Below are 23,779 nucleotides of genomic sequence, written 5' to 3'. Positions count from 1 at the left end.
TGTTGATCAGTGTCAATAAAACCCAAATTAAATCCACTATGATTCAATGTTGTAAAACAATAAAACATCCAGGGGCGGGGTGAATACTTTTCATAGGCACTGTATATGGTCCTCTTGCAGCAAACTGGGTGGAGATGATTGAAACTTCTGCAGTGACAACTATGCAGTGATCACACATTTCAAATGAGAATTACTTTGTGGATCTTTAAGTTTCTTTTAACAGTTTAATGCTACTTTTATGCTAAAGTTTCAGAGTCTTTGAAAGCCAGCAGTGAACTGATAGAACCATCATGGATTAGGAGTGTATACCTGAGAGATGGAGTGCAGTGAAGTTACACTGGAAACTTATTTCCTAAATCTAATCTCTTGCCAAAATATGCCTATTCCTTTTGGCTTCCTCACCACTTATTCCACCTACCTTTTAAGTTACCACGATTCTTGTACATCTCCTTTGCTTATTTGCTATGTTTCTCCTTCACATAATAGTCTACTCTTAGATTCCCTTCAGAGAACTGTATAAGCTCACACACAGCAAACTCTGTTTGCCTTGTTTCACCCACTAACTCAGTTCATTTATATTGTATTCAAGTCCTAGTGTCCTCATTCCAAAATATCCTCCCCTCTATTCCTGTGTCATTTGGCAAATAATTAACTGCTGTTTCAATGTACTGCTGCAAGAAAAAGTTTGTGAACTCTTTGCCATTAGCTGTTTTTCTGCATTACTCACTCAAAATGTGGCCTCATCTTCATCCAAGTCACAATAATAGACAAATACAATCTGCATAAACTAATAACACACAAACGATTGTCCTTTTCATGTCTTTATTGAACACATTGTTCAATCATTCACAGTCCAGGCTGGAAAATGTATGTGAACCCTTGTATTTAATAGCTGGTAGAACCTCCATTAACAGCAGCAATAACCTCCACCAAACATTTCCTGTAACTGCTGATCAGACTTGCATAATGGTGAGGAGAAATTTTAGACCATTCCTCCGTACAAAATTGTTTCAGTTCATCGATATTTCTGGGATACCTTGCATGAACAGCCCTCTTTAGGTCATGCCATAGCATATGAATTGGTGTAAGTTCTGGGCTCTGACTTGGCCATTCCAAAACACCAATGTTCTTTTTAAACCATTCTGTTGTTGAATTACTCATGTTTCGGATCATTGTCTTGTTGCATCATTCAACTACTATTAAGCTTCAGGTGACGGACCGCTACCCTGACATTCTCCTGTAAAATGTCTTTATACCATTTTGAATTCATTGTTCCCTCAACAATTGCAAGCTGCCCAGGCCCTGAGGCAGCAAAGCAGCCCCAAACCACGATGCTCCTTCCAGCTGGGATGAGGTTTTGGTGTTGGTGTGCAGTGCCCTTTTTCCTCCAAACATAGCAGTGTGCATTGTCTCATCCGTCTACAGAACACTGTCCCAGAAGCGTTGTGGAACATCCAGGTGGTCTTTTGCAAACCTGAGATGTGCAGCAATGAGATTTACATTTTGTGGACACATGAACATAGACTTCAGCAAGTTGTAGCGATTTCTACAGGTCTTCGCTATTACCCTTGGGTTCTTTCTCACTCCCTTCAGCATTACACGTTGTGCTCTTGCTGTGATCTTTGCAGGATGCCTACTCCTAGGGAGAGTAGCTACAGTACTGAATTTCCTCCATTTGTAGACAATTTCTCTTACAGTGGACTGATGAACACTCGGGCTTTTAGAAACACTTTTGTAGCCTTTTCCAGCTTCGTGGATCTCTACAATTCTTCTTCTAAGATTCTCTGAAAATTATTTTGATCTAAATGTAGGAAGGTGGCAGGGAGAGGGGAATTATGGTCGGGGAGGTGGGAAGGGAGCAGGAAGCACCAGAGTGACATTCTGTAATGATCAATAGAGCAATTATTTGGATCAAATGACCTTGCCTGGAGTTGCCTGTGTCTCCACCTGCTCCACCCCTCACCCCTGGCACTTCTCTGCCACCCCTCCTGCAGTGCTCCACCCTCACCAGCCCCAACATCCTTTTCTCCTGCCACGTTTACAAACTCGCTCTCTGCATATGTTGATAAATACAGTACTGTGCAAAAGTCTCAGGCACCTTCCCTTCTGCACAGTACTGCATCTGTAATACCACTTTCAAGGAATTATGATCTGTACTCTCAGATTCCTCTGATCTACTACACTCCTCAATGCCCTAACATTCACTGCGCAAGTCCTACTCTGATTTGCCTTCCCAAAGTGAAACACGTCAAACTTGTCTGCAATAAAATTCCATCTGACATTTTTCAGCCCATATTCCCAGCAAATCTGGATCCCACTGCAAGCATTGATAGCCTTCCTTGCTGTCCACTTCGCCCCCAGTCTTGGTGTCCTCCGCAAAGTCGCTAATCCTGTTTACCACATCATCATCCAGATCGTTGTTATAGATGGACCAAGATCCCCATGGCACACTCCTCTTCACAGGCGTCCGGTCAGAGAGACAACCATCTACTATCATCAGGACTGGAAAGAAAGAAGTGGCATTTTAAGGGGTGGGGAGAGAAGGTTGGGGTAGAGGGAGAACTGACAGGTGATAGGTGGATCTCAGTGAGGGGGAGTAGTTGATGATATGAGGGTAAGGGCAAGTTCCTTGCACCTGATTCATTTTTCCTACAAGTTCAACTCTCATGAGAGGGTAAAGATTAACACGGGACCCAAGGGGAACTGTTTCCACAGGGGGTAATGGGTATGTGGAAAGAGCTGTCAGAAGAAATGGTAAAGCAGGTACAATTCCAACATTTAAAAGACATTTAGACAGATATATGGATAGGAAAGGTGGAGACAAAAGACAGTCAAATGGGACTAGCTCAGATAGGTACCACTCACAACACGCTGGAGGAACTCAGCAGGTCGGGCAGCACCCATGGAAAAGATCGGTCGACGTCTCGGGCCAGAACCCTTCATCAGGACTGTAGAGGGAAGGGACAGAGGCCCTATACAGAAGGTGGGGGGGAGGGTGGGAAGGAGAAGGCTGGTAGGTTCCAGGTGAAAAACCAGTAAGGGGAAAGATAAAGGAGTTGGGGAGGGGAAGCAGGGAGGGGATAGGCAGGAAAGGTGAAGAAAGAATAGGGGAAAACACAATGGGTAGTAGAAGGAGGCGGAACCATGAGGGAGGTGATAGGCAGTTGGGGGAGGGGGCAGAGTGACATAGGGATAGGGGAAGGGAGGGGGAGTGAATTACCAGAAGTTGGAGAATTTGATGTTCATACCAAGGGGCTGGAGACTACCTAGACAGTATATGAGGTGTTGCTCCTCCAATCTGAGTTTAGCCTCAGCATGGCAGTAGAGGAGGCCATGTATGGACATATCTGAATGGGAGTGGGAAGCAGAGTTGAAGTGGGTGGCTACTGGGAAATCCTGTCTGTTATGGCGGCTGTTGTGACGAAGGGTTCCGGCCTGAAACGTCGACTGATCTTTTCCACGGGTGCTGCCCGACCTGCTGAGTTCCTCCAGCGTGTTGTGAATGTTGCTTTGACCCCAGCATCTGCAGATTATTTTGTGTTTACAGATAGGCACCATGCTTGGCATGGATGTGTTGAGCTAAAGGGCCTAATTTTGTGCTGTAAGTCTCTGCAACACCTTTAGCATGTAACACACGCTGAATCCAATTACTCACATCTTTCCTTGCCCCAAATAACGTGGCACTTTCCAAACAGAAACACTGCCCCTGAAGTACTGTCTGACCGGCTGAGTAGTTGCAGCATGTTCTGCTCTTATTTCAGATTTCAAGCGCGTGCACTTCTTTCCATCACATTCCCACTCCTACTACCTCATTACGTGAAGATGTGCTCTGACTCCTGTCCCTCAGCCCACCGTGGCTCATTCACAGCTCTTGTTGCCTTCAAACTGCAAGCCTTACATGCACAGTTCCAAGCAAGTTAATTAAATTAAGTGCAGTGGTGCCACGAGTTTATTGCACTTAGTTTCATGATGATTGACTGCCCAGTTTCCAAGATTACAACTGTGATTACACTTCAGACCAAGCACTCACATAGCAGATACATTTGTTTTATTACCAAAGGGAGAAAAAAACGAAATGTGGGAAGATTGGCAACACCACCCAATGTGCTTAACTGGTTAAATATTTTCATATGCTAACGCCTTATTAGTTAAGCCAAATAAAGGCTGCAGAATCAGATAGAATCATAGACACGTCTAGAGGAAAACTACTAAGTGTTGCATAAGTTGGGCTAATTCAAATTTTAACTTTACAAGAAAGACCACACAGCAAATTCAAGGAGCAAAGTTAAATTAAATAAACAATTCCAGTCCATAATAAATAAACCTTTTGCTTACTATAACTTTGAAGCATTTTTATACTTTGTTATCTATCATTTCAACAAAATAGCAATCTGAATGTTGTCAGAACATAGGTTATTTACATACATTGCCCTCTTATATACAATTTTAACATAATCCTTGAATGTTATCATTGTTGGCATTTTCAAGTTTTGGTTACATGATGAAACTTTACCAAAATGCACCATAGAATGAAAACTTTGGCACTTTGGGGAAACTCTGAACAGGGGAGTGATTCAGCTTTTGAGCTCTTGTGCTAAAGCATCTTTTATAAATTTCAAACTCTTCTGATAAATGAAGGAATCTCTGCTTCTGGGTTTGCAAATATCCAGATGATTAACGTCCAATGGAATAAAATCCCCGATCCCCAAATCTGAAAAATAATTTTAAAAATTGAAACGTGCAACAGAAAGTTAGACACATTACATGGAATCATTATACATAACCTTGGTAAGAAATAAACATGTAAAAAAAGACTCCAAAGGTCTTAGAGAGGTGTGCAACACCAAGTACTGATTCTGATGGGACCAAGCTGTGAACACTCAAATTCAATGCCACCAACATGAAAAAGTAAATACATCTTCCTTTCCAATAGTTCCTGACCTGAATATTTCCAACATTTTCACAGTCACACAACAAAGTAACAGGCTGTTTGGCCCATCATGTCCATGCCAACCAGTAACCACCCATTTACACTGATCCCATTTTATTGTCCTCATAGTCCATTACACCACCTCCGCGCCCCCCCCCCCAACAAATTCTGGGCTCATCTGCAGACACGGAGCAGTTTATAGCCACAAACGATTCTGCAGATGCTAGAAATCTAGTGCACATGCACAAAACTCTGCAGAAATTCCACAGATCAGGCAGCATTAATGGAAAGGAATAAACGGTTGACGTTTTGGGCCCAGACCCTTCTTCAGGACCGGGAAGCAGGGGGCAAAATCCAGAAGAAGGAGGTGGGGGGAGGGGGAGGGGGAGGGGGAGAGGAGGAATACAAGCTGGCAGGTGATAGGTGAAACCAATTGAGGAGGAGTTTCCACTTGATCTATCAACTCACAATCTTAGGGATGTGGGAGAAAGCCCATGTGATCAACAGGAGATCAGATAAACACACAAGTAGGTCAGAAATGAACCCAGGTCACAGGAGCATTTTTGCCTCGGGACAATGGAAATGGCCTTCTCCAAATGATAATTTCAAGGTTTTCTTTTCAAGCAGATCACCATTATCAGGATGGGGTTTCAATATTTCTATGACAAAATCCTCAAATCCTGCTTGACAGCATCCAACCATCATGCCTCCAGCAAGTCCAAATTGACTGACACCTCACCAAGAACCCTTTTCAACCTCATTGCATACAACCCCCCATCACTTGTACTCCCAACATCTGACACCTCCTTGTTTTCTCTAATGACAGAACCTTGCATCCAGCTTGTCCCTTTCCATAGATAGTTACTCAGATGACCAATCTTTCACCTGGGACTTTGTCAAACTGCTGGCTAAAATCCACCTCAAACGTGCTTTCTCATTGAGCTGCCTGATTATCACCACAAAAATTTGAATAAAGTAGCCAGGCATCTCTGGCTGGAGACAGCTTATATGTCTATTATAAACCCACTGACTTTCACAGCTACCTGGACTATACCTCTTCCCACCCTGTTACTTGTAAAATAGCCACCCTTCTCTTCGTTCCCCTGTCTCCAACACATCTGCTCTTAGAAAGAGGCTTCCCTTCCTCCACCATCAACGCTGCCCTCAACCGCATCTCTTCCATTTCACGCACGTCTGCCCTCACCCCATCCTCTTGCCACCCCACCAGGGATAGAGTTCCTCTTTTCCTCACCTAGCTCCCATGTCCAGCACATAATCCTCCGTAACCTCTGCCACTTCCACAGGATCCCACCACCAAACACATCTTTCCCTCACCACCATGTTCTGCTTTCCGCAGGGATCACTCCCTACGTGACTCCCCTGTCTATTTGTCCTTCCCCACTGATCTCCCTTCTGGCACTTATCCTTGCAAGCGGAACAAGTGCTACACCTGCCTCTACACCTCCTGCCTCACTACCATCCTGGGCCCCAAACAGTCCTTCCAGGTGAGGCGACACTTCACCTCTGTGAGTCTGTTGGGGTCATCCACTGTGTCCGGTGCTTCCGCTGTGGCCTCCTGTATGTTGGTGAGACCTGACATGGATTGGGAGACCGCTTCGCCGAGCTTCTACACTCTGCCAGAGAAAGCAGGATCTCCCAGTGCCACCCATTTTAATTCAACCTCCTATTCCTAATTTGGCATGCCAGTCCACGGCTTCCTCCACTGTCACGATGAGGCCATATTCGGGTTGGAGGAGCATCACCTTATATTCTGTCTGGGTAGCCTCCAACCTGATGGCATGAACATCAATTTCTCAAACTTCCAGTAATACCACCCCCCCCACCATTCCCCATCCCTTTTCCCCCTCTCACCATATCTCCTTACCAGCCCATCACCTCCCTCCCTGAATCTCCTTCACCTATCAATTTGCCAGCTCTTTACTTCACCCCCCATATTTCTTCACCCATTCACCCCCCCTTGCCCTGTATCTCTTTTACCAATCAACTTGCCAGCTTTTTACTTCACCCCCCCATATTTCTTCACCCATTCATCCCCCCTCGTCCTGTATCTCTTTCACTTACCACTCTGTTTATCCATCCCATCCCCTCCCCCCACCTTTTAACTCTGAGTCAACTTTTTTTCTCCAGTCCTGCTGAAGGGTCTCAGCCCGAAACGTCGACCTTCACAGACTCTCTTGTGTTTGTGATTGTCATAGTCATAGTCATAGTAGAATCATAAATAGTTAAATAGTAATATGTAAATTATGCCAGTAAATTATGAAATAAGTCCAGGACCAGCCTATTAGCTCAGGGTGTCTGACCCTCCAAGGGAGGAGTTGTAAAGTTTGATGGCCACAGGCAGGAATGACTTCCTATGACGCTCTGTGTTGCATCTCGGTGGAATGAGTCTCTGGCTGAATGTACTCCTGTGCCCACCCAGTACATTATGTAGTGGATGGGGGACATTGTCTAAGATGGCATGCAACTTAGACAGCATCCTCTTTTCAGACACCACCGTGAGAGAGTCCAGTTCCATCCCCACAACATCACTGGCCTTACGAATGAGTTTGTTGATTCTGTTGGTGTCTGCTACCCTCAGCCTGCTGCTCCAGCACACAACAGCAAACATGATAGCACTGGCCACCACAGACTCGTAGAACATCCTCAGCATCGTCCGGCAGATGTTAAAGGACCTCAGTCTCCTCAGAAAATAGAGACGACTCTGACCCTTCTTGTAGACAGCCTCAGTGTTCTTTGACCAGTCCAGTTTATTGTCATTTCGTATCCCCAGGTATTTGTAATTCTCCACCATGTCCACACTGACCCCCTGGATGGAAACAGGGGTCACCGGTACCTTAGCTCTCCTCAGGTCTACCACCAGCTCCTTAGTCTTTTTCACATTAAGCTGCAGATAATTCTGCTCACACCTTGTTGGACAACTTAATAAATCAGTGATGACTGCCCTTCATTATCCCATGACTCTCCAAAGGTTATTTATTCTGTCCTTCAATGTCTTTGATCATTTTCCCACTTTGAGTGTCAGTAATTATCAGAAGTTCAAGAAATTGATGCCCATTCCATCAGGTTGGAGATTATCCAGATGGGGTACAAGGTGTTGTTCCTCTAACCCGAGTGTGGCCTCATCGCGCAGTAGGAGGCCATGGACTGAGGGAGGGGTAATTGCCCACCCTTCACCATTCTCCAATGCCATTTCCCCTCTCTCACCTTATCTCCTTACCTGCCCATCATCTTCCTCTGGTGCTCCTCCGCCTTCCCTTTCTTCCATGGACTTCTGGCCTCTCCTATCAGATTTCCCCTTCTCCAGCCCTTTATCTCTTTGACCACTTGACCTCCCAGCTCTTTACTTCACTCCTCCCCTCTCCCAGTTTCACCCACCACCTACCACCTTGAACTTCTTCATCCTGTCCCTCCACCTTCTAACTCTGACCTCATCTTTTCTTCTCCAGTTCTGATGAAGAGTCTTGGCCCAAAACATTAACTGTTTACTCTTTTCCACAGATGCTGCCTGGCCTGGTGAGTTCCTCCAGCATTTTGTGTGTGTTGCAAGGATCTTCAGCATCTGCAGATGTGACATCTTCTCTTGTTTGTGGCTGGAACTACAGTACTATGCAGAAGTCTTGGGCGTCCTAGCTAGCTATGTCATTTGATTCCAAACAATTGGCTTATTGCTCATTACCGAATGTCTCTCTGGTGCTTCCTGCTCCCTGCCCTCTCCCTGACCCCTTCCCACTCTCAGTCCACCCATATCAGAATCAGGTTTTATCATTACTCACATATCATTTTTTTCAGCAATAGTAGCAGTACAGTGCAAAACATAAAATTATGACAGTACTGTGCAAAAGTCTTGGGCACCTGTGCTATATATCTGTGTATATAGCTTGGTTGGAGCACCTTGATTGGCATGGACTGGTAGGGCCAAAAAGACCGTTTCTATGCTGTATAACTCTATAACAGAGGAAGAGCTGTACCCCAGCAAACAGAACAGTACAATGAAAGAGGGTCATGGCTGACCTATACTATACCTGCTGAATTTAGAGGTACCACCTGGAGTTTGATCATACTTCCAATGTTTGTCGGAAGCGTTTCTCCAAAGCCCAGTATGTTAACTTCTTGTTCCTTTATCAGCCTGGCGAAATTATTGTTCAGTTCCATCAAAGCAGGTGAATCTACAAGAGAATATTCAAAGTTCACCAAACCATTGATGATTTATTCCGATGTCTTTGTTTTAGCTGTCAAGTCTAATTAGCTCATTGGTACAGTTCAACATTTTATCAAGGAAACCCTGCAAACGTGCGATTTAGGTTATCATTGGACATCCCAGGTTTGAAAACATGACACCTTACATCAGGGGTCCCCAACCTTTTTTGGCGCGGACTGGTTTAATATTGACAATATTCTTGCGGACCGGCCGACGGGGGGGGGTTGTTAATCACGACCAGAATATAGGTGATAAATCAAATAAGTCACTTATAAGTGGCTAACACACTTAATTTCGTTTCTAAAAGGGTTTATCTAACAAATTTAATATTAAACACACAGCGTACATTTTCCTCGCATGAATATAGTGATAAGTCAATTGTAAGTCAGTCAATAGCATCATAACATTTTAAGTAACGTTGGGATATTAAACACACAGCGTATATTTTCCCCGTATGAACATATAAAATCATTGCAACACACCAATATCACTGGATCAGTGGAAGCCCTGGGCTTGTTTCCCTGCAATGAGACGGTGCCATCGAGGGGTGATGGGAGACAGTGATACTCGAAGGGGGTTCCTTGTGTCCAGTCTATTCCGCAGTTTAGTTTTCATTGCATTCATTGCAGAAAATCTCACTTTGCAGAGATATGATGTTGGAAATGGAAGCAAAGTGCTTTCGTGGCTGTCTCAGGATATTTAGCCTTGACTTTGATCCAGAATGCCGGCAGAGATGTTACGTCAAACATACTTTTCAGCCTGCCGTCATTTACAAGCTCGAGGAGTTGATCTTCTTCCCGCGCTGACATGGATGACGCGTGGGTAATGATCTCGCATGCGTTCCAAGTTCAACTGTGGGTGTGACAGGGAATGAGGAAAGGTGCAGCTGACTCATATTGTTTCATATTGCCAAATCATATCGTTTCCTCGCAGCCCGGTAGCACATGCTTTGTGGCCCGGTGGTTGGGGACCACTGCTTTACATGATCAACTTCTGAGGTTAAGAATTCTGGAAACTGACCACATACGCAAAAATAAATGTCTATCCACCTCAGGTTTAAATGACCACCCTCATATCAGGTATCTGTGTACCCTCAATCAAGACTCACCCATGAGAAAAACATTTCAACATCTTCCTGTTGTGTCTCTTCAGGATCTTGTATGTCTCAGTAACATCAACCCTACCTCTAGCCTAAGTCTAAAACACACAGGTCCATCCTATCTTGCCTCTCTTGATTGGATAATCCTCTCATCCCAGGAATTAGCCAAGTGAATCTCCTTTGGCCTTCTCCCCAATGCTACAATATCCTTTTTAAGGGAAGGGATCCAGACTGTGCGCAGTACTTTAGGTGTGGCCTCACTTACACCTTGTACAGTGCCTACAAAAAGTATTCAACCACCGCCCCCACCCCGCAAAGTCTTCATGCTTTATTGTTTTGCAACATTGAATCACAATGGAGGTCTTTAGAAATGCTTTTGCAGCCTTTTCCAGCTTCCTATAGCTCTACAATTCCTCTTCTAAGGTCCTCCGAAAGTTGTTTTGATCGAGGCATGGTGCACATAAACAGATCTTTCTTGAGAAAAGCAGGCTTTGTGAGTAACCCGACATTGTATGTCTTTTTTATAGGGCAGGGCACCTCTACAACCCACACCTCTAATCTCATCTCATTGATTGGAACACCTGACTCCAAGTAGCTTTTGTAGAAGGCATTGCCCCAGAGGTTCACATAGTTTCTTGAACCTAAACTATGATTGTTTAAATGGTGTACTCAGTAATGATGAGAAGTAGTACAATTGTTTGTGTGTTATTAGTTTAGGCAAATCATTTGTACATTTCATTTAGTAGTTAGAGGCACCTTTTAGAAGTCAAAGGAATTTCAATCAATATTTGAATCTGCCTTTCATTAGAACTTTGAGAAGTACTGTCTTTTTACTCCGGCTCCCTGTGTACTGCAACACGCCAGTGAATAATAAAACCACTTTCAACTGCAGCTACACCAGGACTGGAGTTATCTGTCTGTCTAACTTAAGAAAATGGGAAAAACCTTTGAGCGAGGGCACAACCTCGGAATAGAAGGATACTCCTTTAGAAATGAGATGAGGAGGAATTTCTTTAACCAGAGGGTGGTGGACCTGTGGAATTCATTGTTATAGGTGGCTGTGGAGGCCAACTCATTGGGTACATTTACAGCACAAGTTGATGTTCCTGATCAGTAAAGGCATCAAAGATTATGGGCAGAAAGCAGGAGAATGAGGTTGAGAGAGAAAATAAATCAGCCTTTGTGGAATAGCAGAGCAGATTTGATGGACAGAATGGCCTAATCCTACATCGTATGGTCTTTCCACTGTTTGTGTGTCATTGGCAAACTTGGATACCTAGCATTCTGTTCCCCACCACCTTCGCCTGATGATTCATGTAAGTAGTATACAAACGTAGGCCATGAACTAATCCTCTGGGTAATCCTCCTGTTACATAGATCCAGGCTGAAAAAAAAACCCATTTCTTCCAATTGTTTTCTGTGACAGCCAGTGTACAATTCATGTAACGTGAAGCAGTGATATTGTTCTGCCTGTTGTACAGCGTTTGCACGATAGCTGACGGAACATGGAGTAGATCAGACAAGCCAGTCTCACCTTTACTAAGCTCCATGACTTCAACAGAAGGAAAGAGCAGAAAGCGGGCATTGACTGAGTACTCGGCGAGGTGAGATCCATAGTGAGGTACGCTGTAAAACACAATCCCTTGGGTATTCTGAACCACTGACCTCATTTCAGGATCCTCTGAAGCATCTAAAAGTATCCTTTTGACTAACAAGCCTGCAATTGAAAGAAATTACATTAAGGATTATAGACACAAGAGCTACAGATACTTGAATATGAACTAACACACAAAACATTGGAGGAGCTCAGTAGGTCAGGTAGTGTCTAGGGAGGCAAACAGACATCGACAGTCAAAATGTCGACTGTCCATTTCCTTCCATAACTGCTTCCTGACCTACTGAATTCCTCCAGCAATTTATGTGTTTCTTTTATTAGTTAAATGGAGTTTGAGTTCAGATTTAATTGTCATTCAACCATACATTAATACCCATGAATACAGCCAAATGAAACAGCATTCCTCTCGGGCCAAGGTACCGACAGTCACACACAGAACCAGGTATGTATAGCACAGAAGATAGCAAGCACACAAGACATCAGTAAATTACAGTCACACAAAAAAATACAGTCTAAGACCCTGAGTCCAAGAATGCTGCAGAAGTCTGCAGTCGAACACAATACAGCATGTCTTCTGCCGGGTGAACACTGGGGGGCAGCACCAATTCCAGCTTGAATGTTACGCCACACGACCCCCAGTGGAGCACAGCGACTCTGACGCCCCTCTCCTGGATGGCGAGAGGTAGAGGAGAGTTCATGGACTTGTGTATTTGGACCACGGCTGTAATGTCATGAGCAGACAGATTCTGGTGGAATACAGTCGGCCCTCCTTATCCACGGGTTCCCCATGCGCGGATTCAACCAACCGCGGATCGGGAAAACCCGGAAGTTCTCTCTCCAGCACTCGTTGTTTGAGCATTGCTCGCCTCACCTCTCGTGCACAGACTTCTTTTTTCTTGTCATTATTCCCTAAACAATATAGTATAACAACTATTTACATAGCATTTACATTGTATTAGGTATTAATAGTAATCTAGAGATAATTTAAAGTATATGGGAGGACGTGCGTAGGTTATATGCAAATACTACACCATTTTATATAAGTGACTTGAGCATCCACGTTTTTTGGTATCCGCGGGGGGTCCCAGAACCAATGCCCCGCGGATAAGGAGGGCCAACTGTACTAACTGAGCTCCTGTCAGCAGCTTGTTGCCATACAGGTGCCAAGCACTTTCCATTAAACCTTCTGTCATCTTGCCATCATTTGAGAGAAGACAAATAGGACAGGAACGGTTATTAACCTACAACCCCTGAACCAGCATGGATAACTTCACCCAGCACAACACTGAACTGTTTCCACAACCCAGGGACTCACTTTCAATGCCTCTACAACTCGTCTTCTCAGGATTATTTATTTTTTATTTGCACATTGGTTGTTTGTCAGTCTTTGTTCATGAATATTTTTTCATGAATTATATTGGATTTCTTTATGTTCTTGTAACTGCTGCAGGAAAATGAATCTCGATGTAGTATATGGTAACATACGTGTACTTTGATAAGAAATTTACTTTGACCTTATCCTGCTTCTTACAGACACAGCATACTTGGGCAATTTTCACTGAGTTGTCCCATTGGCCACTGACTGGCTGTGGCAGGACTGCAGAGCTTCGATCTGGCCTGCTGGTAGTACCATTGTGTTTACTTCAGTCACAAAGGGATGCTAAGGCCTTGGTGACAGTGAAGAAACTAACCAGAATGGCACACTGAAGAAGCTGGGGCTAGAAAAAAAGAGGAGGGATGAAATTCAGATTCAGGTTGAAAAGTACAGTGAAACGTGTTGCCTGTGTTAACAAACACACCCAAGGAAGTGCTGTGACCAGCCCACTAGTGCTGCCAACAGACCATGCCCACTATGCTGAGCAGAACAACACAGAACAGAATGTACCAAACAACAATGAAACAAGCCTCATTCCCCCCCCCCTCTGCTTTATTCACATAACTCCAGAATACTCCTCATCCCCAACAGCACGCATAAAAAGCATTGACTTCATCAGGGAGCAAACCACATTGCTATTTACAGTACTGTGCAAATGTATTAGGCTCCCTAGCTATACATACGTGCTTGAAACTTTTGCACAGTACTGTACTCCTACCACCAGTCCTGTCAGCTCTTTCCACACTCTCACCCCTCTTCAACCTATCAGCTTACCTCTGATATCCTCCCATACTTTCTTCCAACCACCTTAAAATTCTGCCCCCATGTATTAGACACTTCTGCACCGGGAAGAGATCTCTGGCCATCCACTCAATCTATGCCTCTTATCATCTTGTAGGCCTCTACTGATGGGAACATGGGGGGAATAGATCGGGATTAATGTAGGATTAGTGTAGGTGTTGATGGTCGGCACAGAATTGATGGGCCAAACAGCCTTTTACCACGCTGTCTCTCCCTATGGCAGAAACTACTTCTTGCAAAAATAAGTATGTTTGTTATGACCAGAGAGGGTGACGGAAGCAGACTCAATACTAACATTGAGAAAGGGATTGGATTTTGGGGCAAAAAAAAAGAACATCAGAGCTGTGAAGACAGAGCAAAGAGTGGACTGTCTGCAGGGGTGCGATGAGCTCCCACCTTCATCATACAAACCCCATTTCCAGAAAAGTTGGGATATTTTCCAAAATGCAATAAAAACAAAAATCTGTAATATGTTAATTCACGTGAACCTTTATTTAACTGACAAAAGTACAAAGAAAAGATTTTCAATAGTTTTACTGACCAACTTAATTGTATTTTGTAAATATACACAAACTTAGAATTTGATGGCTGCAACACACTCAACAAAAGTTGGAACAGAGTTAAAATAAGATTGAAAAGTGCACAGAATATTCAAGTAACACCGGTTTGGAAGACTGCACAGGCTAATTGGGAGCAGGTGAGGTATCATGACTGGGTATAAAAGTAGCGTCCATCAAAGGCTCAGTCTTTGCAAGCAAGGATGGGTCGTGGCTCACCCCTTTGTGCCAAAATTTGTGAGAGAATTGTTAGTCAGTTCAAAAGGAACATTTCTCAACGCAAGATTGCAGAGAATTTAGGTCTTTCAACATCTACAGTACATAATATTGTGAAAAGATTCAGAGAATTCAGAGACATCTCAGTGCGTAAAGGGCAAGGTCGGAAACCACTGTTGAATGCGCGTGATCTTCGAGCCCTCAGGCGGCACTGCCTAAGAAACCGTCATGCTACTGTAACAATTATAGCCACCTGGGCTTGGGAGTACTTTGGAAAACCATTGTCACTCAACACAGTCCGTCGCTGCATCCAGAAATGCAACTTCAAACTGTATTACGCAAGGAGGAAGCCATACATCAACTCTATGCAGAAACGCCAGCGAGTTCTCTGTGCCCGGGCTCATCTCAGATGAGCTGAAAGACTGTGGAACCGTGTGCCGTGGTCAGATGTGTCCACATTTCAGCTAGTTTTTGGAAAAAACGGGTGTTGAGTTCTCCGTGCCAAAGATGAAAATGACCATCCAGATTGTTATCAGCGAAAGGTGCAAAAGCCAGCATCAGTGATGGTATGGGGGTGCATCAGTGCCCACAGCATGGGTGAGTTGCATGTATGTGAAGGTACCATTGACTCTGAGGCGTATATTAGGACTTTAGAGAGACATATGTTGCCATCAAGGCAACATCTCTTCCCGGGACGTCCATGCTTATTTCAGCAGGACAACGCCAAACCACATTCTGCACGGGCTACAACAGCGTGGCTTTGTGGACACAGAGTGCGTGTGCTTGACTGGCCTGCTGCCAGTCCAGATCTATCTCCTATTGAAAATGTATAGCGCATCATGAAGAGGAGAATCAGACAACGGAGACCACGGACTGTTGAGCAGCTGAAGTCTTATATCAAGCAAGAATGGACAAAGAATGGCGGCGTAAGGAAAAGGTCTCTCGACAAAAAAGAAGGTAAACTGCCCCAAAATTGAATTTAGACAAATACTTAATATTGCATAACTATATTAATAAAAGGGGCAAGGATGATGTCTAAGAACAAGAATAAAAAGTCCGCTTCGAAGGCTGATAAACATAAAGAGATGCAGCAAGGCGACGGGCCTAGCTCTCCCACGGCAAGCCAGGACGGAGATAATGAGGGGGAATCAGTGACTCTGTCTTTGATTCTCGGAGAGATTCGCGAGTTCCGACAAGATAACAGCAAACAGCTGGAAGATATTAAAGGAGAAATAGTAAAAACTAACTCGCGGATAGATGAAGCCGAAGCGAGGATTGTTGGAATTGAAGAGAAGCTACAAAACACCGAGGAAGTGATAGCAGAAATGCTGAAGCTACAAGACCAACTCCAGTGGAAACTAATAGACCAAGAAGGCCGCTCGAGAAGGGAAAATGTGAGGATCTACCGAGTTCCCGAAGGAACTGAAGGTAAACCCGGATTGATGATTCCCTTCGTGGAGAAGCTGCTTAGAGAGAACCTTGATATACCGGCCGCAAAAGACCTACAGATAGAAAGGGCTCACCGTGCGTTGGCACCACAGCCTCCGGCAGGCGCCCAGCCCAGATCGATTCTGATCAGATTTCTCAGTTACAGAACGAAGGAAGAGGTGCTTAAAAGAGCATGGCAAAAGAAAGGTTTCATGTGGAACAACTGTAAAATCAGTTTAGACCACGACTATGCACCAGGGATTCTTGCCAGACGGAAGGAAAATACGGAAACACGGAGAGTCCTGAAGGAAAACAACATCAGATTCCAGACCCTGTATCCAGCTCGGCTGAGAGTCTTTTACGACGAAGGGACAAAAACTTACGCTACGGTGGAGGAGGCAACGTTGGACCTGGCGGACCGGGGACTACCTACAAAAGTTATCACCCAACCGGAGTCGCTACTGGAGAGGATTCGGCAGAAGTCGTGGCAGTTAGTGGGGCGAGGACGCTCCACTCGAACCAGAGTGTCAAACTACAAGGAAAAGCTGCAAATATTCAGACGCGAATGTACAGAGAATACAGATTAATTAAGAGAAATGACTGAAAAGAGTAAATCGGACTTAAAAGTAAAATGAAAACTGGTAACTGAAAATAATCTAGGCGGAATAATTTGAATGATAGCAATATGGTCGAGACATAAATAGGTGAAAATTCTCTATGATTATTCAAACTGCTGAGGGCCCTCTAACACAGGGTGAAGATAGAGGTTATCCCTCTGAACTGAGGCGGGTCGGTGCTCAGGCCTCACTGTGGGAAGTCGGGGAAAATTTTCAAATGTTATACGTTCAGAAATGTCTAGGGTGTGGTTATATGTCTTGGTTTACTGTTGAGAAGGGATTGCTTACTGTTTGGTTAGAAAAGGAGAGTGCTTTTTTTCTACTAGAGAAAAATGCAAACTGAATTGGTAAAAATAATTTCCTATAATGTTAATGGGGTTTTGAATCCAATTAAAAGAAATAAGATTATGTCTAAATTGAAAAAAGAGAGGGCACAAATAGCTTTCCACCAGGAAACACATATGAGCCAATCTGAACATGGAAAATTAAAAAGAATGGGCTTTAAGCATGTATTTTATTCATCATATAAATTGAGTCACAAAAGAGGGGTAGCTACTTTAATATCAAGTACTCTTAATTATGAACCTATTTCAGAGACTAGAGACAAAGAAGGACGGTTTGTAAAAATCACAGGAAGAATAGAAGGTACAGAAATAACATTGCTGAATGTTTATGCTCCTCCAGGTAGTGAATGGTCATTTTATAGACACATTTTTGACCTAATGGTTAGTTCTCGAGGGGTAGGAATTTGTGGAGGGGATTTTAATATTAGATTAAATCCTATATTAGATTCTTCAAGAATAGTTACTCAGAATAAACCTCTGACTCGGAAATTGAATTCATTGATGGAGGAGTTGGGAATTATAGATGTCTGGAGGGAATTACACCCTACTAGTAAAGATTATACATATTACTCTTTCCCTCATTCAGCCTATTCAAGGATAGACTATTTCTTTATCTTTAATACAGATAGACTCAGGATAAAAAACTGTAATATTGCAACAATTGATCTGTCGGATCATAGCCCAGTCTCTATGTCTCTAATCCTGAAAAGGAAAATGAGGAAAACACTATGGAGGCTAAACTCACATGTACTTAATAACCCAAAAGTAATGGAGAGATTAAGGGGAGAAATCAAAGAATATCTAGACCTTAATGACACGGGAGAAACATCACCAGTGATTTTATGGGATACATTGAAAGCTGTACTGAGAGGGAAAATTATTTCCATTACTACTTGAACAGAAGGAAGATATAAAGTTGCTGCAGGCCCTCTTAGCGGCAAGTAAGAAATCAATCACTAGAAAATGGCTAAATCCAATACCACCTACATTAGAAGATTGGTACGAAATTATCTTGGAAATATTTAAAATGGAAAAGTTGACCTACTCCCTGAGAACTCAAAAAGAAACATTTTATCAAATCTGGAATAAATGGATTGAATATATAACCCCAATGCGAGCAGACTTTAGATGACTCTCCTAATGATTTATATTGCTCTTCTCATCAACACAGTAATATTGCTAACGTAAGCACCCCTAGTCTAAATGTTTGTTGTTTTTTTTTGGAAAATAGAGAATTAACACAAGTAAAGAGAAAGATTTGGGAAAGGGATAAAAAAAAATGAAAAAATTAAGTAAGTAAGTACATAGGGATTGGATAATTATGTCTGCGGGCAGGAACAAGCACGAACAAATTGGGATATAAACACCTACAATGGTTGGTATATAGGCTTGTATGCAACATTTTGGACCAGTGGAAATGGTCCAGAAGGGTTGTATGGAAACTATTATTACCATTTTTCTTAACAACTAATTTCATTACTTAGCCTAATAGGTTAGATTTACCACAGTACATAATTATCTATTTAAATGTTTATTTTGCTTTTATATCATCTCAATGTATACTTAAGAATGTATAAATAATTGTAGTTTTATACATATAAAAAAATGGAAAAGGTTATATGTGTGAAAAAAGTACATGATAATTGTGAACTCCTTATCCAAATAAAAATAAAATTAAAAAAAAAAGAAAAGGTCAGCACAACATTGTGGGCCAAAGGATCTGTACTGCACTTTAGTGTTCTATAAAAGGGGTTTTACGGATTGGTAATGATACAGTAAGGACAAAGGAAAAACCTTTTTGATATGAGAAGTTCTTACCTCCCATACTGTGTGCTACCCACACCACTGGCCTGTCTCCAACACCTGCAGCTTTTAGCTTGGTCAGCAGCTCCCGACCCCTGTAGGCCAGTGATTTCCTGGGTAAAAATAAAAGGCACCTTCTCTTCACTTTTGTAAACTTGTGCCGGTTTTAAATTAAGCAATTGCTTCTCAGTGTTTAAAATGAATATTACAGAGCTTTCCACAAGTTTAAAAATTATTCTTGTTAAACTACAGCCCAAGTCTTTAAATAACTTACTCGTGTTTGACAGAGTCAATAAACCTGGAGGTAAACTGTGAAACGCATCACCAAACTCTAATAAAACAGGAAGAAATAACACTAGAAACACTGCTTGAACCCAAAATGTTAATATGTTTTCTTTCCACAGATGTTGTCTGGTCCGCTGAGTATTTCTGTCATTGCTTTTTTGTTGCAAATTTCCAGCATTTGCAATTTTTAAAAAATTTGAATTCCAACGGAACGTCAAATATCAACTATATAAATTTAAATATTAAATATTTTAGCTTTTCTGTAGGAAGTATCTAAATACAATGGAGGAGTAAGATTTACCTCTACCATTTAATTTCTCATCAGTTTACTCATTATAATAAAATACAGGCTTATAGGTTAAAGGGGAACTCTTCACCTCACAATCTACCTTGCATTGTCTACCTGCACTGCACATTCTCTGGAACTCCACGACTGAAGTCTGTTTGTGTTTCTATTTTTGATAGATAGATAGATAGATATACTTTATTGATCCTGAGGGAAATTTACCACCTCAATGTACTGATGGGATAAAATGATCTGTCAGGACGGCCTGTAAACACTGTATTTTGGTACATGTCACAATAATAAACTAGATGAAGAGTCAATGAGATGGCATCTGCTATGGACCTGTTGCTCCACTAGGCAAATTGGAGCGGATCCAAGTCGCTTCCCTCAGAAATAAAAACACGCACTCTACCATCATCCTTCAATACCACTTGTTTGTCCTTCAATGTCTTCAATTTATCTGGAGGTATCAGTAATCTTTGGTTAGGAGATGGTTGTCTTGGCCTGTTTAATTTATCAATGCATCAGATATGCTGCACCACAAAAGGTGCGGCCTTTTCAATGAGACTTTAACTGGGATTCAGGACACTGCACGAGCACAATGCAAGGAGGAGATGTTCCTCAAGCATCAGCTCCATGCCAACCACTACACTCATCTGCTGCCATCAGCACAACAGCCACACTCGAAAAGCAACCACTCTTGCCAGCAGCTTGGAGGCATCGTCAGAACATGATAAACAGTACTGTGCAAAAGCCTTTAGCACCCTAGCTATATATGTGTGCCTAAGACTCTTGCACAGTTCTGCAGTAATAGAAATGGTGTTCAGGGCTGGATGTGTCTGCACCCATGCCACCTTCTGGCCACTGACACTCCTTCCTGCCTCCTGTCCCATGCCCTCCCATGTCACCTTCTGGCCGCTGGCACTCCTTCCTGCCTCCTATCCCATGCCCTCCCATGTCACTCCACATCCTTTGCTCCCACCAGATTTACAAACTTGCTCCACGTTGACAAATATGGTACTGTGCAAAAGTCTTAGGCACCCTAGATGTAATAGACAGGAGTCTAGTGTGTACCTCTCGTTCTCCACAGGGCACTTGGATCTCCAGTCACTGAGGTGAGTGTCGTACTCCACTGTTAATATCCTTAGACTGGGACAATCTGCAGCCAACCAGGCCTGAAGACAAAACCAGGAATATGTATATGCATTAAACAGAAAAATCCACAAAGGATTTATTAGAAGAATTTTACAATGGTCCCTAAACTCATACTTACTACAGATGACAAGTAGTTTAGTTGCTCAACTGAAATACTGGTCCACATGATATTGTCACAATCGTTTTTAAAACCTCACATTCTTAGTGATGAAGTCAGAGGAGAAAACATACAATTAAGATTGGTTGCCTAACACTTGAAATATATGAAATTACTACAGTACTGTACAAAAATCTTCGGTACCCCAGATATACAGACATAAACACACACACACACAAGATTTTTGCACAGTACTGTCGTGTGTATGATCTAAATGATGGCAGATTGCAGAACACCACGTATCCTAATAATAACATGCGGGTTTTACAAGTAATTTGGAAAGTTAACAGCAGAGTAATTGAATAGTGAGGTTATGTTTCAATTATAAAGAGAGTGATGAGCGCACATCCAGAGTAATGTGTTCAGTGTTGGTTTCCTTACTTAATGCAGCAAGGTTGACAATGCATTGGAAGCTGCCAGAGAAAGTTTAATTAACTAACAACTGGAATGGAAGAGTTGCCTTACCAGGAAGTGTTGAAGTTTACAAGATCCTATGGGGTCCTGCAAGGTGGAAATCAAGAGAATGTTTTCTCTGGTGGTATAATCCAGAACTATTTAAAAATAACAAGTTGTCTATTCAATAGAGGAGGAAAGTGGAATCTTTCTTTGCTCAGACATTGAGAGTCCTGTTCGAAATCTCCTCCCTAAAGGGTGGTGGAAGCAGTGTCTTTGAAGTAACTGGAATCAGCTGCAGAAACTCAGCAGGTCAAGCAGCATCAGAGGGAGGAAAGGACCTTGTTAACGTTTCAGGTTGAAAATCTGCATCGGGACAGCTCGGAAAGGGAAGATCACGAGTATGAAGAGGGGCAGTGGTAAGACCGTGAAACACAGGAGTAGAATTAGACCATTTGGCTCATTGAGTCAGCTTCATGAAGGGTGATGGATGAAGGATGGTGGGCAGAACGAGGCAGAGGAGGGTGCAAGGTGGCTTCGGAGGCAGGCTGGTGGATAATGGATGGAGACATGCTAAAAAGGCAGACAGAACAGGGAGTGGGGTAGAGATTAGTGAGAGGTGGTGAGGAGACAGCTTGGAGGGAGATGAGTAGCAACACAGAAGCCAGAGGGATCTGACAAGTAAGGAGGTGCTAACAGGAACCATTAGAGGAGATGTGAAGGTCAGATGGGATTACAGCCAGGGTTGGGGGGAAGAAAGCCAGTTGATGATGTGTGTGGGTGGTAGGTGGAAGGAACCAGGATTAGGAGGGGTTGGAAATGGGTGATGGGGGTGTCCAGATGATGGTAGGAGAAAAGAAACAAAAAATGGAAGGAGATCAAACAGGGTGGGGGGGGGGAACAAAGCAGAAGTCAAGGTCACCTGAAATTGGGAAATTCAATGTTCATACCATTGGTTGTAGACTACCTAGGTGGAACATGAAGTATTGTTCCTCCAGCTTGCATTGGGCCTCACCATGGCAATGGAGAAGACTGAAGGTTGGTGTGGGAACCACCTAGCTAGTTCCGATTTCCTGTCTTCAGCTCATATCCCTCTAAGCCTCAACCCCTCCATGTACCTATCCAAGTGCTCCTGAAATGGTACTACCGAACCTGCCTCAACTGCTTTCTTTGGTAGCTCATTCCATTACTCACCACCCTCTGTGTGAAAAAGTTGCCCCTCAGGTCTCTATTAAATCTTTCCTCTTACCCTAAATTGATGTTCCTTAGTTTTGGACTCCCCCCAATCTGGAGGAGGGACTGTTACCATCCACTTTACCTATGCCTCTCATAATTTAAAAATCATCCCTCACACTCCTACATCCTAAGGAATAAACCCTCAGGCTTTCTAGTCATGGTTACATCTCTGTATATCTTCTCTGCACTCGTTCCAATTCCAATGCACTCTTTTCCGTAACAAGTGACCAAAACTGGACGCAGTATTCCAAATGCAGCCACACCAATGACTTAAACAACTGCAACATATAGTCCCAACTCCGATACTCAATTTCCTAACTGAAGGCCAGCATTTTTAACGTCATTTTCAACTGAGGTGAAAGGTTATCACATATGGATGGGAATGTGGAGTTTACGTTGTGGTCTGATCTGTGATTTTATTAAAAGTAGAGCAGGCCAGAAGGGGAAAATGGCTTACTTCTGCTCCCATTTCGTCCCCTGTCAAAAATCTGCCACATCTCCATGATGTTTTTATTTTGGAGAAACTTTCCAGTAACAATAAAAAATACTAAAGCAATAAGCAAGTATTTTACATGAACCTTTGCATCCCAAAAATTTTGATGTCAAAGCTCTACGGTAGCATGCTAGCCTTGGAATGAGGTCATGGGTTCAAGGTCAACTTCAGAGTTGAGCAAGAAAGAACCCTGTTTGTCTCAGCGAGAACATGCATCATCACATGGCTGGGGTGAGATTCTGCAGCGCCATTTCAATGATGTGTACAGGGTGTTAAGTTAACTCTAATGGCTTTGGCAGTATCTCTCTCCCATTTAACATCATTGCTCAATTGTTGTGTGCAAATTATTGTCCAAGTCACAACAGTGACTGCAATTCAAACTGCTTCATTGGACTCAAGGAGCTATATGGCCCTTTGAAGAAACACAAGTGATAAATCAAAAAGCTGCAAATGCTGGAACTCTGAACTACAAGCACATTCCACAAAAACTGCAGGATCTGGAAACACAGGACGAGAACAGCAATCAGTTCAGGCAGCGTCTGCGAATGGAGAAAGAGGTCACACTTCGAGTTGATGATCTTCCACCAGAAAATGACAAGCGAGGCAATTGGTTTAATTACTGTCACTTGTACTAAGGAAAAGTGAAAATCTTTACTTTCTGTCCATAGATCACTTTATCACGTCAGTGCATTGAGCAAGTACAAGGGAAATAACAGAATGCAGAACAAAGTGTTACAGATACAGAGAAAGTGCAGTGCACATGGTAAGGA

General features: G+C 43.0%; 1 protein-coding gene across 7 annotated transcripts in view; it reads right to left on the bottom strand.

Moving 5' to 3' along the window:
- Positions 1–813: 813 nt before the first annotated feature.
- serac1 (serine active site containing 1) overlaps positions 814–23,779 on the bottom strand; it is an 82,658-nt gene continuing 59,692 nt past the window's right edge. For 4 of the 7 annotated variants that reach the window (XM_063056565.1, XM_063056566.1, XM_063056564.1 and 1 more), the window contains 5 exons: positions 20,650–20,750; positions 19,020–19,117; positions 11,783–11,965; positions 8,974–9,117; positions 814–4,711 (listed from right to left, as the gene is read on the bottom strand). In XM_063056565.1, the coding sequence (XP_062912635.1) occupies positions 4,575–4,711; positions 8,974–9,117; positions 11,783–11,965; positions 19,020–19,117; positions 20,650–20,750 (663 nt within the window). In that variant the 3' untranslated portion in view covers positions 814–4,574. Of the gene's footprint in view, positions 4,712–8,973; positions 9,118–11,782; positions 11,966–19,019; positions 19,118–20,649; positions 20,751–23,779 lie in introns of those variants that run through there. The other 3 variants (XR_010018992.1, XM_063056569.1, XM_063056568.1) reach the window with 3 other exon arrangements.

This window comes from Mobula hypostoma, chromosome 8 (genome assembly GCF_963921235.1).
Source record: "Mobula hypostoma chromosome 8, sMobHyp1.1, whole genome shotgun sequence".
In the NCBI taxonomy this organism is placed as follows: domain Eukaryota; kingdom Metazoa; phylum Chordata; class Chondrichthyes; order Myliobatiformes; family Myliobatidae; genus Mobula; species Mobula hypostoma.
The sequence above is the reverse complement of the archived record's forward strand: the minus strand, read 5'-3'. Positions and strand labels throughout refer to the sequence as shown.